The sequence below is a fragment of the Neodiprion fabricii genome, chromosome 2, assembly GCF_021155785.1.
Source record: "Neodiprion fabricii isolate iyNeoFabr1 chromosome 2, iyNeoFabr1.1, whole genome shotgun sequence".
NCBI lineage: Eukaryota > Metazoa > Arthropoda > Insecta > Hymenoptera > Diprionidae > Neodiprion > Neodiprion fabricii.
This window is the reverse complement of record NC_060240.1, coordinates 35,276,218-35,291,592: the sequence shown is the minus strand read 5'-3', so window position 1 is coordinate 35,291,592 and position 15,375 is coordinate 35,276,218. Positions and strand designations below refer to the sequence as shown.

The window sequence follows — 15,375 nt, the reverse complement described above, 5'->3', positions numbered from 1 at the left end:
GTGGGCGTCACTCGCGTGTTCCGACACTCGAGGTATACTCAAATTTACGAGGTGCAGGTGTCGCGACGGCGAGTTACTCGGTGACGAGGCGACGGGGCGACGGTGAATCGGAGTGGAAACACTTTTTCAAATTGATCATTCCTCCTCCGCGAGACAATCGTTCTGCAGGATCGGAAAAAGCTCGGTAAAAAATTTCTTCGACTTGTTCCCAACCAGTGGACACCATGCGGTGAGTTTCTTCAGGGATTTATGGAACCGATATACTTGCGGACGGTTATATAGCCGAGGTTCGAGGAAATAGTTCAACTTGCGGAAAACGAACGCCTCGATTGCACAATGGTATTGATTCCGCTGGCTGGAGCCGAGGGAATGAATTGATTCGCGATTTCTTTATCCTTTGCGTTTCCTGTTTCTCTATTTTCAATTCCTCGCTCTCTCCGTCTCTCGCTCTTATTTCACGAGAGCAACATCCCTCCTTGGTTTTCTTTTTTCTTTCAAACTCTTCGCAGCAACGAATATCCGCCATCGATATAGGAAATTTAAGGGGGAGGAAAAAAGTGTACGGGAAACGAGTGAAATTCAATTTGAAATTGTTGCTCGTACGTTTCATCTATACCATCGGACACACGGTGCTGCATCGGCCTGACTACCCGGCATTTCTCATTCCTCCGTTCCCTTTTCCTCCGGCCTTCGGCTATTAACCAACCATCCAAGCTTAACACTGCAAAGGCAACCCAGACGCGCGTACCCTTGACGACACTTTGACGTGCATTCAATTTCCTCTCCGCATACCGCCTGCACACTGACGTCGATCCCATGCGCACGTATCACATTTACAAACCGCATTGCTACTTCACGCAAAAACCCATACATTATACAGAGTTATTTCGTAGAAATATTACGCAAAAGCAATTTTTGATCAAAATTTGTCTCATGATCCAGAGTTGGAGAGAGTAAGGAATCGGCCAATCGTGAACAATGAAACAAAATGTACCGATATCCGGTAAAATGTACTCGTTAATTGCCGGAACGCAGATGGGATTTCTGTAAAACGTAACTCTATCCGAATCGCGTAAACTGCAGGTAGATTCATGTCGTATGTTAAATTTTTTACATCCAATATTGCCATTCCAACTAGATCCAACCTGTTAAATCTTTCTTCCATTTCTCATACGTTTTTTACTGCAAAAAGCAACGACATGTATATAATTGTAAAATTTCTGCTTAATCCCGGATTTCTCTTAGCGTGGTTGTAAGCAGCATGTTTGGTTAGTATTTTGCCGATAGTTTTCCCGTATGGTACGAGGGGAATTCAGGGGTGTAATAGGGGTAGACTTCTCGTACGTGCAGGAGGGGGTGAGACAAGACGGACGCAAGTGAAATACCTAACTACATGGCTAAATAAACGAAGAACAGAGGTTGGCAGAAGAGAGTTGCAAGCGGGGTGGTTTAGCCGCAGGCGAGGTGGACCAGCACGGTTTATAGAGCATAAAAAACCCATTCCGATGACCCGGTCAGCCAGTAATAAAGACGTTCGCTGGTCTGCAGGGTGCACAAACGGCTCGGCGATTTCACGCTTCGTCTCCTTCCATAAATAACCACCCCTTTATTCTCCCCCTAACCCGATGTCCTCCGGCAAATTATATTCGCCTTGATTGTCACCTGGAATAGCTTTCACCCTTCGGCCTCCGCTCGTCTTTCGCTCATATTACTCGTACTCTTTCCCTCCCAGGACTCGGGCACAACGGCTATAACGCTATGCTTTAGGGTAATTGCGCGGAGTGCCATCCTAGCTACAAACACATACAGCATTTTTGCTGCACATGGGGAATTACGGTTGCCGCGTCTGCAATTCGTTCGCGAGTAATGTTATTTTTACGGGCAAATCCGACTGGGTACGAACAAAAAGAGAAAGAAAAAAAATTCACGGCTCAATGGAGGAATTTTTTTCGACAGGTCACCTTGACCATGTGCTACAGTCATCGTTTTTCTGATATACCAAAACGTTGTGGTAAATTTTGGAGATGGCTGAAAGTACCTACCGAGTTTTCGTCAACTTCCGTTTTCGTGTAACATCCCCATGTGCATGTGTATATATCATAACTGTATATGCGTACACATACGTGTGTGCGCAACTTATCGATTGCAGATAAGCCTCCGGAGTTTAGAATTTAATTAAACTTGCGACGTTATTCTTTTTGCCTCGCATGTTATATGTGAGGCATTCCACCCCAAACTGACCCACGTCCGACCCTCGCCATCGGTGTCTAGTATACAACAAAACTGAGTTTTAGATTTATGGGACCATGGTTTGATTTTTCCTATTACCAAAAATACGAAAACCCAATATTCTGATGTATAACCCTAATCGTTTAGTTTTAAATTTTTCTCACGAATTATCCCATCTTAGTCTCAAAGTTTTCGTTTTTCAACAAAGAATTTATAAAGAAAATTTGAGGCCAATCCATTAGGACTGTTCAATTGAAAATTGGATTTTCATATTTTTTAAGAGCAATAAAAATTAAACCCGTGGTTCAAAAAATACGAAACCCACCAAAATGTGTTTTGTTTTTTGCACACTCTACGCAATAAGTAAAAGTAAAAAAAATCCCTGATAGTGAGGGTCGTATAGATATACAATAGGCAACAGCTGAGAAAATCTTGTACGATAAAATGGTAAAAAATGTAATGAAAATCGTCAGGTGATTAATGAAAATTCGTTTTTGTCTGATATTTTTTTTTTTTTTCTCGTATTTGTTTCACCCGTTGGAGCCACGGTTCAAAAAACGACTTTGCAATAACTGACGGATGTGTGTTCTCGCCATTTTTTCAGAGTACGCGACCGTCGGCTACATGGCGAAGCGGATTCAGATGCGGAAAAATCGTTTCCAGAAGATCGCCGAGAGCATGAAAGCGGCGCGGGAAAACCCGGGTCCTCCAGGTGTGCCGGGTGACCACGGGGACCACGCGCCCAAACAAACTGTGAGTAGCGCAAGCGGGATCGCAGCCCGACCCTTTATCCGAAGATTTGACCCTTGACCTTCGAGCCATCAGGGTGGAAAGAATTAGCAGCCCCCGACCCCCGACCCCTAGCCGCCCCACGGAACAAACGCGTCTCCTTCGCCAAACGGGAAGCTCTTCTCTTCGGCCGGAAACACGCTGCCAATCAACTTGACGTGCTCGCGAAGAACCGAGAGCGAGATGAGACGAAGGGAACAAAGAAAAGTTGCCGAACAAAATCACGGAAAAATTAGCTCGACGGGATCTCTGAACTCTTCGTCGCTGCCAGCCTTCTCAGGCCTGCGGAAAATTCGTTTACACCCGGGGTTCTGGTTTTTCCGAGATTACGCTAACGTAGTTTTTCTTTTTTTTTTTTTATACCCAACGCGTTGCGAGAACCGTACGAACATCGTAAATTATACGCGAGTTCTGTGAATTACGCCGTGTGAGAAAACATCCGCGACGTTGGGGGAAAAATAGCGAATGATTCGAAACCGTGCCGTAGAAATAATCCTCGCTTAATTAATTGCACCTCGATTAAAAATCAAATCGCCGCGTTTTCTTTCACTATCCCAGATTCGGAGTAAAGCCGAATCGAACGAATCGTCACAAAAAACGGGCGACGACGGGCCGGAGAACAAGATTAGAAATAAAGTTGGCAGGAGCTGCGGACGAACAGTCTGGACGGTGAAAATATAAATAAAGTCCGTGAGAGTAAATGATTTGTCGCGAGAAAAAATTCCGAAAAGACGTACGGTTTCGGAATCGCTTTCATCGTTCATACTCCGTTGCGATTATTTCGCAATCGCCTTTTATAAGCTTTTTTGAATCAAGAATTGTGGCATTCGTGATTTACGACGCTTTACTGATTTCGACGAATCGCATGATCTGTCTATTACAGCAAACGAAGATACAATTGCCGCGTGCGTATCTGGCGCAGTCAATTGATAGGGAAAATATGATTGCGCAGGAAAATCGCGATCAGCGGGGAATCCCACGATAGGAAACAGCCGATGAGAATCAAACCAGCGTTAGTTGCACCGGATAAATGGTACGATTATCTAGGATATGTACTACAGATAGTAGAGTGATTACGAATTTGTGTGCAGGCTGGGATTACAGTGAAGTGGAGAATTCATAAAACTGGTAATGAAAATGGCGATAGTGCGACTCGACGAGGGTCATTAATTGAAAGGAGATGATTAATTATTGGCATATTGCGTAACGACTCGGGATTCAGTTGATCAACGAGGGTCCTTGATCTCCTTAATACCGTAAGATCTGGCGCGATTGAAACATTCCAAGATTCAATTGCTCGGATTGATTTAATAATATTAAAGACAAAATTGAGTTAAAATGCACTAAAAATTTCGTTAGACCGGCGGATCTTGAATCGGCATAAATAAGTATTAACTTCGCCACCCGTGACCATATATTCAGTTGATTCAACGACGTTTCTTCTCTCAATGCGGAGAGCGTTGATGGTTCCTGAGTTGTAAATTTGCGATATAAAAAAGAAAGGAAGTAATTGTGGAAGTAAAAAAAGAAGGCAAAAAAATAAAAGCAACGAACAAAGGTCCGCCGCGGCATTGAATCGGTCAACGCCTTCGAGAGGAAATCCCAAATCACGTCCGGCGTCGGGTTCGCAGCTGGATTGTAAAGCGTCGTAAGTGCGGGATTTAATTTCGCCGTCTTGGCAGCCTAGCCGGCAAAGGCGAGCATTGTTTCTCCCTCGGCGAGTGCGGCCGCAATAATTGGCAACAAGTTAGCAGCGTCCCTGGGCCAGGGCCCTCCCGCGAACGGCGATCAATACCAAGTCACACCCTCAAAAACCCGTTTGTTAACCTTCGTCAGTCTGCGCGTTCGCCCGCTGCAGGTGAAAGAAATCGGGCCCCGGAAACGGAAAATTAGGAAACGATGCAGCGGGTGCATCGCGACTCGGACACCTCTTTGTAAATTTATAACGCGGAAATGAAAGTGAAAATCGAGGGTGGGGGTGAAATTTAAGGTAAGATAACATTCCGGAAGCGTCGCGACGTAGAAATTTCGTGAAATGTGAAAATGTGTTTCATCGAATTACGAAATCTAGAAAATTCGAAACGCACAAAGGTCGATGCAAAGTATCATCGCCGTGCTGCGTGTACTTTCATTCCCGCGTTTCGCCGATTTTGAATTTTTTTTTTTTTTTTTTTCTGGCCTATTCAGGGTGGCCACAAATTTTTGGGAAAAAAACTCCACGACATTTCCAGATTTTCCAGAACCTAAGACCCAGTTTTTCCAGACATTTTCCGAGTTCTAGTAAGGTACAAAAACCTAAATCGTTCAGATTATTAACTCTATAGTCGCTTCAGATTCAATTCGAATAACAGAAAAAAATGTACGTTAAAAGTCAGTTCAAGTGAATTTGTTCTCTCGACGAAAAAAGGTACGATTGTTGCTTCAAAAAGCGATATCCAAGTCTCATGATAGAAAATTGATATTTTCAGTTTTGGCCACGACAAAATTAAAAATACCCTGACATTTCCAGGTTTTACAGGTTTTCCAAGTGTGTGACCACCCTGTAATACTCCAGACTCGAACCTTGCTTCGACCATTTTTTAAAATTCTGTCAAATGGATTTATACCCGTATTCGAAAATTCTCCACCGCGACTGATTATCGTTCTACGCTCGATGTTCAAACGGCAGCTGATTGCGAGTGCAAGCGGGAACGGGTGTAAAATAGCTGTCGATGCCGTTCAATAACGCGGACTCTATTCCGGCGTTGTGATTGGCTTATCTTGACGTGTCAATAGATCTTTCCACGCGAACGCAGAGCACGACTATTCACTCCACACCTACCCTACGGGGAATGAAATCTGCACCGTTGCAGGTTCCGCCGGGTTCTGCAGAGTCGCGGTCGAATCCACAACGCACAGACATTAAACTTTCCAGTTCCTTGATTACCCCAAAGTTCGACACCGAGTAACGTACAAGATAATGTACGGACTAGTCACCCGGAATTACACGCGTCATAGTCGATTTTCGTGCACCGAATTTCATTCTTATTTTTGTTTATTCACTGTTTTTTTTTTTTTTTTTTTAATTTTCCCTTTACATAGGTATAATTGTTAAGAATGAACTTGAACGATTCAGATTTTTTTACGTTCACGTCGCAAATTTCTGACAAAATTTTTGCTACGCATTGCAAAAACAGCGGATGTTAAACAAATTTCAGGAACAATTTTTCATCGCCGAATTTTCCGGTTCGTGCTGGAATTTTCAATTACTTGTAAATTAAAAATTTTGTACAATTTCATTCTTAAATTGTATCTGCAGTATAAAACGGTTTAGCCTTGTTCCGTTGTACCTAAAAGCAGGCAATTACCTCAGTAATTCCGTCCGATGCGTGACGAATGCATAAAATTCAAATGCACTTTTCCGCAGCGTTGAGGGAGAAAATAATTTTTTTCACGTTAAAATAGCATGCGCCGAAGCATTTCACCTACGTGCCTGCAGTTCTCGGCCACTGTAATAAAAACACGCCGTTTTTCGTAATTACCGCCTGCCTACGTACACGTACAAAGTAAAGGTTGCAGGCAGGCATACGCCGTAGGTACCCGCATACACACGATGCGGATGAAACGTCACCGCGCGTGCATCGGGATGCAACGTAGACCGCAGTCGAGATGGCGCCGCGTTACGTCGACGTCGACGTCCGAGGGAGATAACGAACCGTTCGTTTATCGTCTTGATCGCAGCGCGGCCTGTTTCACCTCGGCGCATCGGGGCGGTGGCGAATTATACCCACCTCCTGGATATTGCAGCACGATCCGTTTTTAGCCGCGCCACGGTATCCCAGATAACGATATTGGCCCTTGAATCGAGAACACATCGCGATCAGTTGCTACTCGATTTATCTCCCTTCCCTGCAGCAAGAAGTCGTACTCCGATAATTTCGTTATCTGATCGCGAGCCGGTGCAATTAGGTTCGTTGCCGGTTAGCGGACTGCTATTTTCAGGGAGTGGGGGTTCAGATATTTGACTCAAATCGCTCGATCGGTTGAAATCAAATTGTGAATCAAGGAAACTTGGATGACTGGAGTACCCTTTGAAGTGCAGAGGGATTAATCACTCGAAATAACTCGAGTCACTGCGAATCGCTCGAAATCACACGATAAGCGGATGATGAAGAAGTAATCATGGAAAATTACTAGTTGTAAGTCTTGCGGAAAACGTTGAAAGCTTTCGCAATACTAGTGCTAACACAGAGACGTGAAGAATTCTCATTGCAATAACGGCGACTTTGCAAGCTCAGCCAAGTGGGCTTTTCAATATAGCGAACTCGCAAGTTAAACTAGAAGAATTCTCGCTGTCGCAAGAAATTTTCTTGCCGTCCCTATACCGACACTGAAATTCCCTGGTCCAGCGAATAATTTTTTTAACCGCGCGTGCTTTCCTCGATTTTCAATTTTCCACAAGTAATTTCCAACAACTTTTCCAGTGACTTGTAATTTCTTGTGCTATTCCCTCCCATTACGAAAACCAGTGTATACAATCACTTGGAAGGCTTGTGAATCGTTGAAAATAAGGGATAACATTTATAGAAATGATTGAAAATCGGACGTAACGAGATAAAAATCACTCGCAATCAATGCTAACGAATTGAAATGATTGCGATTTGATTTCCGAGTGAACGGCTCCTCGGCTGTATTACAGGATACGGATGTTCGCCGGTAACGCGAAAATCGCCGATCGCAGCTTCGCGCCGAACGAGAATTGGCGAAGGAGAAAAAACCCTTGCCCCTGACCTTGCCGTAACCGCGTAGCGTAGGGTAGTATTCCCTGAATGTTGCATGCCCCGCCGACAAATTAAGGGGTAACCTTGGCAAAGGACACCCCCCGGCGAACTGCCGTGTCCCTTGTAAGTGGTCCCGTGTTGTCCAGGAGGTGCGGTTCAAAGTTCACGATCCAAAGGCTCACAGCAAGGGCGGCACCCTCGAGAACACCATAAACGGCAGGGCCGACGAGGAGGCGCCCCCCGCCCCCCAGCATCTCATTCATCCGGGGAAAGATATCAGCAAATTATACGGTGAGTTTGCTCGCCGAGAATCGTCGTTACCCTCGTTTTTTTTCTTTTTTTTTGTCGTTTTTTTTTACTTCTATTTATCCTTTGTTTCAACGTAATCGCATGCACACCTCTCGTCACAAAGAGAGAGAGAGAGAGAGAGAGAGAGAGAGAAAGAAAAGATTACTTCATTTCAGTTGAATCAAATATTTCGTACAATATTATAAAATCGCACAAAGTAAAGCTGATCGCTTTGAGCATTTCGAAAACTCGTCAATCTTTTACGTTGAAGCAGCTTGGACGATTTTCACGAATCGCCACAAATGATCAACTGGATCACATATTCAACCTATCGTTTTTATTTTTTTCATATTCAATTTTTCAGGAATCACACCGTCGGACATCGACAAATATTCCCGTATCGTATTTCCGGTTTGCTTCGTCTGCTTCAACCTGATGTACTGGATCATCTATTTGCACATCAGTGACGTCGTCGCGGACGACCTGGTGCTCCTCGAAGAAGCGAAGTAAACAAGAATAATATGTGTATATACATATATACATATATACATGCATACATACGCGTACGTAGGTACATACATATAGTGATGCAGATATGGTGAAAGAGAGAATAAATTATGTGAATTAATTATACATATAGATATGTGGATGTATACATATACATATACATATATATACATATAGATCTATGTCTGTACGTACGTATGTATAGGTATGTAATTACATACGTGCTGTGAGATATTTGCGAGTTTTGCCGGGCACTGCACGAACTGCAGAGCGGATTCTCGTGTCACGAGTATAAGGGAGTATGTAACGTGAGCCAGCGAACGAAGGAAAACTCTACATGCAAAGCAGCGTTGCCGGAAATATGGAAGGATACGTGAAACGAAGCGTATAAAAGGGAGGATAAAATTTGGTGGATGACGTAAAAATCTAATATGTTAATTAATACGGAACGAAAGGAACGACGCAATATAAGTAATACGTGACTGCCGGTGCGGTGTCGGCAAATCCTCGAGAAATAAATAGCAACAACAACAACAACAACAACAACAGGAGAATATTGAGTAAAAAAATTAAAATAAATAAGTAAAGAATGAAAGAGAGAAAAAAAAAAGAAAGAAAAAAACACGAACATATACCTTAAACATTGCCAGTATATATCTAGTCCTTAACTTCGGTATAAACACGTCAATTTAGCCACACTAATAGTTTGATAAGAGATCGCACTTGATCGGCTTAAGAGCGCACTTATAAGATAAAAATAAAAAACCCAAAAAAATAAAAATTCCAAAAAACAAAAAACCGAACTATTATGTACTAACGCTATTATAAAAACTGAATTATAATTAAGAAGTAAAAGTATATAAATAAATAAATACGAATAAGAAGAGATGGGAAAGCGATATAGGAAGAAAACCATATGGAAAAATCAATATATTATATTAAATATGAATAAATTATAAATCATAATATATACGGACAGGAGAAGAAATGAGTGCGGCAGGGTGGGCCGTGGAGTTTTAAGAATGATATGTGCGGATTAATTACACACGAGACGCACTGTGAATATTACAAGACAAATGAGAGAGCAGCTCTGTGCTTGGTGAAAACTGAAAGATGATACATCTTTTTTGTTTCTTACGATTGATTGATATTATTCGCGTTTATCTTTCCGTTTGTGTTTCTTTTCTTTTTCACTGTAACGAAATATACATACATATATTATATAATTATATACGAACAATGAGTAATACATGTGTTGCGTCATGCTGATTGTTCGAGACTGATTCGAAATATTAAAACTAAGTATAATATACAAATACGTATGAAGAGAGAAAAACAAAAACAGAGAAAAAAAAAAAAAAGACAAAAACTATTATTAGCGACAAGTTGATACTCGAGTATTTATAACGTATTAATGATAAATGAGAACAAAAACAAAAAGAAAACACAACTTAAAAATGAAATTAGCTATAGTGTGAAAAAAGTATATACCTAATCGCGACGGAGTTGTGTTTTAATTATTAAATAGTATTACGTGAATATTCGCCCGTTGCGATGGATGAGAGAAGAGAGAGCATTTGATATGCTGAAATACAAAAACAACAACCAACATAACACCGTAACGAAATGATAAAGTAAAAGCAGAACGTAATATTAAAAAAAAAGAAAAAGAAAACACGATACGTAAAAGTAAGACGATACAACGCGTGCGTGAAATAACGAAGGCAAAAAACCGACCGGTGCGAACGATCGAGTTCACGAGATGGTACGCGAGTATATAAATTACATAAATATTATATGATACACTTGCAATCCAATTGAAGAAATAAGTTCACCGTTTCAATCACTGCGTAAATATTGTCATTATCATTACGATTATTATTCTTACTGTCAGCATTATTATTATTATTATTGTTGTTGTTATTATTAATATCTCCGTTGCGAGTCTCGAACACGCGCGTGTGCAACTAACGTAATGCGAAGCGTTGCATACACCTTGCATGCGTATATTAAGTCGTAAGAAATTGCAAAGCGTGACGTCATAGCGCACATAAGTTACCACGTGCAGATATTGAGATGTACAGGGAATCGATCCCGTCGATCCTCTCGATCCTTCGCTATCCCAGCGCACAAATCACCGCATAATCACCCGGAATAAGTCGAAGAAAATTTCCCCATTGGTCTTTTCTCCGATTATTTCAGCCGTTTTTTCCTACCCTGCTCAATCTGTTTATTAATTATTTCTTTATTTTTTTTTTTTCTATCTTTCATCGGAGTCAATTTATTCGTTTACTTTTGCCGAACGATGTTACTTGCATGTGTCTACCTACACAAGCCATTCTGTACGGTGAAATTCTGGCTCGACTTCGCGACGATCGAGAGTCAATTATTGGGAATAATTTTTTTGTTTCTATTTTTTTTTTTCTATCTTCTCTCACACGATCATCTCGTGATTTCGAACAAATAATTATATCGCGGGAAAAAAAAGCCCGGGTTGTACGAGGCGTGCTAGCTTGAAAGCTTATTATTGTCCGCGATCGCGATTTCGACGATGGGAACAAAGAATTTATCGTAATGGAAAAAGCTCAAGCTCCTATTAAGCGGCTTCGAAATTCCACCCATCCGATCCCCAACGAAATATGCACAGAATACGTTATAGAGACACCAGCAACGCTCTTTCGTCAAACATTCGCGATAAGCTTGCAAAAATGTCGATGCGAAAAAGTGTTCCTCCGCGTGTGTAGAATAATCCATTCTTCGACGCATTCGAATAATAAAATTATAATTCCCGCTCGGTGAACGAAGTAGTATGTCTACCTAGAACGTGCGAATTCGGAATTAGTGTCCGGTGAAAATGGATGGTTTTCATCTGCAAACAACCGTGCTCCTTGTATAATTCTTCCTCAAGTAACGCACATTATCAAACAACACGCGTGCAATTTCATCCGTTCTTCTCTCGTTTCTCTGCACATTCACGCATCACCCTTTCTCTCGATTCGCCGGAACGAAAGGGGGAGGGGAGATGGAAGCTTGCCATTCACGGTATCGACCAGACACACCCCTGCTGCTTTTACCCCCGCAACGGGAGAAGAAATCCCCCCCCCGCGATGCGAACGCGATCCCCGGCTGTTTAATTTCGCGAAGACTCGTCGGCTGTCCTCTACAATATCGCGAAAGATCAAGCAGCTAATTATCGCGAACGACGCGTGAAATCTTTCGCGATCGATTGAAAATTTGATACAGATTTTTTGCGGTAAATTCGGAACTCAACATAGAATCGTGGCTCGGTTCGCATGTTGATAAAGGTGTTGTAAAATGAGTATCTGCGATGATTGCAATGCACTTTCTTGTGCGAATAAACAATGTACTTACCGATATTTGTATCGTGTGGGAGAATCGCGAAGCTGTGCCAGAGATGAAATCAACGGATGGCTTTAGATCGGAATTTCCGAACGGATTCGCAAGTCAACGGAATTTAGTAAACTTGATTACCTGAAAAAAATAAGGAATATCGACGCGTTAGAAACATCCGATAAAAAAAGCATTGTTCCGTCATTTTACCCGCAAACCCCTAATTAATCATACATATATGCCCGAATTGATATTTCTTCTATTATTTACAATTCCCGCGCAATTGCGTTACTTATATGTATACCTATAACGTCACTTTATACATATGCATACACAACACAGATACACACACACACACACGTATTATATTATAATATATATATAACGAACGTGTAAAAGCGACTATGAAGCAAAGAGCGGCGGTCTGTCGTCGGCTGTGAGCCAAAATATGATTTTGGATATCAGCTCAAGTATAAGAAATAGGTATATTGAAAAATATACGTATTGTTATACACTGTATATGCAATGACGTATATGAACAAGTAAAACAAATGAAAATAAAAGAAGAGAAAAAGATGACGAGAGAGAATGAAAAAAAAAAAAAAAAAAACAAGAATTCCATTTTTGTATACAAGAAATACGGTCTGCACTATTATAATATCGATTATTATATAATCTACGTAAACTTTCACATTTTGTACTCATTATAATTATCGATCGTTGATTATTTTTAGACCGCTTCTCTGATATACATACATTATACATATATATATATATATATATATATACATACGATATATAAACGACGAGTATATTTATCTGTTACCACTTTAGAGCCTCTATACATATACGTATATAATATAATAATGACAATTATATAACGACGGAGTGAAGAGAAACCTATAGTGTTTTTATAATAGCTGTAATATATTCTATCGTCTATGTCTATATTTGTGTTGCATGCAGCGCGTGCCAGAAAAAGGATAACCAAATAACGAGGTTTACCCACCACCTCACCCTTATACCTGTATAAATGTATACACTACACTCTCGTTTGGTCATCTTTTTCACCACACCTGTACAGAGCAGCTAGTCTTACCTTTGCGGTTAATATATTCATATACATATATATAATATATATGTATATATATATATTGTTATAATACAAATATATGTATACATAGATAATATATACACATGTACGTTTCGCAATCGCGAATTTTTTTTATTTATCGATTCTCAATATTTCAGCAAAGGACGGGAAGAAGATTTTTCAAATTCACCAGTTTCTCTTCAATTTTTTTCGCGCATTTTTCCTTGACTATATTTATATCAAAACTCGTACGTGTAATATCATATACCGCAGTCGAGCATTCGGAGCATTCGCATGAAGCGTATCAACACCCCAAAAGTAGGACTAGTTACTAATCTGTCCTCTCGTAGGATTTCCGTAACGGCAGGCACCTGTATTATCGGAATATAATAATAATAATAATAATAAGAAAGATAAGAATAATAGTAATAAGAATAATAAGAATAATAATAATAAGAATAAGAAAAAGAAGAATAATAATAACAATAATAATAATAGTAAGAATAAAAATAAGAATAATAAGAATAACAAGAATAACAAGAATAATAAAAATAATAACAATAACAACAACAACAACAACAACAACAACAACAACAACAACAACAACAATAATAATAATAGTAATAATAATAGTAATAACATAAGAGGAGGAAAAAAAGCGAAAAGAAAAATCGTTCGTGACGAAAATGTAGAAGTGAAAAAAGAAATACGAACGTGTATTGTAAAAGTAAACGATACGAAAGCATCTCAAGAGTCAGTCCTATCGCTCGACGCAATTAAACTACTAAATTAGTCATCCTGTACATATACAAGTTTTATACAGAATATTGTATTCATTAATTATATTATACATTACCATAAACTATAATATACATATATATATATATATATATATATATATATATATATGTGTGTGTGTGTATATACATATATATATGTATACATATATTATACAATTGTAGCGTATACGCGATACGTGATTGCACGCATGTATAAATATGCGCGTATATTTGAAAAATTCATATATACATGTATATATGTATATGGTGTGTAAGTTACTGTAAATTAATCGGAATAGTGATGAAAGTAGAAAGTGTTTGAGGGTAATTGTAGGACCCTCATCGTAAAAAAAAAATGAATATTATATATACATATATATATAATAACCAATTATATACCTATGTTCGTTCGTTAATTTATTTTTTTACCCGGTGAAAATATTTTTGCAAGAAAAATTTTGGGTTTTTACTATACACAGCAATCAATAGTTGATTTTTTTTTTTTATCACGTTTCTTTCTTATTCGACAAAGTTATGACGCGTCTATTGAAACTCGTGTAACGGAAAACTAGTTGAAATAACGTAACGGCAACACAACCGCCAACCTCGTGTATTTTAGTCGCATTGAGCCATCGATAGAAAGGTAGAATGAAATTAATCCCAAAATTTTTCCTAATCACAAGTCGTATCATTCCGATAATTTCCGTCGCGAGTTCACGAAGCGATGAAGAAAAAAAAAGAAATCGAACATTTAAATCTGTTATTTTATAGTATCGGCGTCGACTGTTCGATACGTTTTTGACTGAAAATTGTAATCGGTATTATTCATTGTCCCGTAATTTCAAAACGAGTGTTAAGCGATGGTTTCTCATTCCTCTACAATATTGTAACCCTTTGTTTAAAACCGTGATTAATCCTTCAAATCTTTGCGCTTACATGAAATACAGCGGCGACGTCCGAACGACGAACGTATTCCCGCTTTGAAGCTACTGCTGCCGATAGAAATTCCATACGACGACATGGTTTTCTCCAATTACGAGAATGAATAGCGATAACAAGCGATTAAAATTGATTCAGGACTCCGCTGCTGTCGTGAGAAAAAAAAACTCACGCCAACGTACAGATACACACGCACACACACACACACACACGTACGCATAGAAGCAACCAAAAAAAAAACTATCGCGACTTATACGTTTCAAAAAAAAAAAACACAATTAATATTAATAATAATATATATATATATATATATATATATATATATATATATATATATATATATATACACATATTTATATGTATAAACAAAAACTTTTAAACAATATAAACTAACATACAGAGTAGTGGTATTGAACGAGTACATCATAAAAGTAAACTAACGATAAAGTACTCAATACGTACTAAGTAATTATTAATTAAGTATAAGTTATAGTATATAATGATGTAAGTATATAATGAATAACGATAAATGGAAGAGAGACGTAATATTAACACCTTATCTATATTCGTAACTGAATTATTAATTGACTACTTAACAATAAAGACACACGATGCACTATTCACTAAAAAAGAGAAAAAA

At 39.4% G+C, this 15,375-nt stretch overlaps 1 protein-coding gene across 7 annotated transcripts in view; it reads left to right on the top strand.

The window, feature by feature from the left end:
• Positions 1-10,234, top strand: part of LOC124174990 (gamma-aminobutyric acid receptor subunit beta) — an 85,255-nt gene extending 75,021 nt beyond the window's left edge. For 3 of the 7 annotated variants that reach the window (XM_046554763.1, XM_046554762.1, XM_046554764.1), the window contains exons 8-10: positions 2,834-2,982; positions 7,928-8,069; positions 8,431-10,234. In XM_046554763.1, the coding sequence (XP_046410719.1) occupies positions 2,834-2,982; positions 7,928-8,069; positions 8,431-8,576 (437 nt within the window). In that variant the 3' untranslated portion in view covers positions 8,577-10,234. Of the gene's footprint in view, positions 1-2,833; positions 2,983-7,906; positions 8,070-8,430 lie in introns of all 7 variants that reach the window. The other 4 variants (XM_046554761.1, XM_046554760.1, XM_046554759.1 and 1 more) reach the window with 2 other exon arrangements.
• Positions 10,235-15,375: the final 5,141 nt, after the last annotated feature.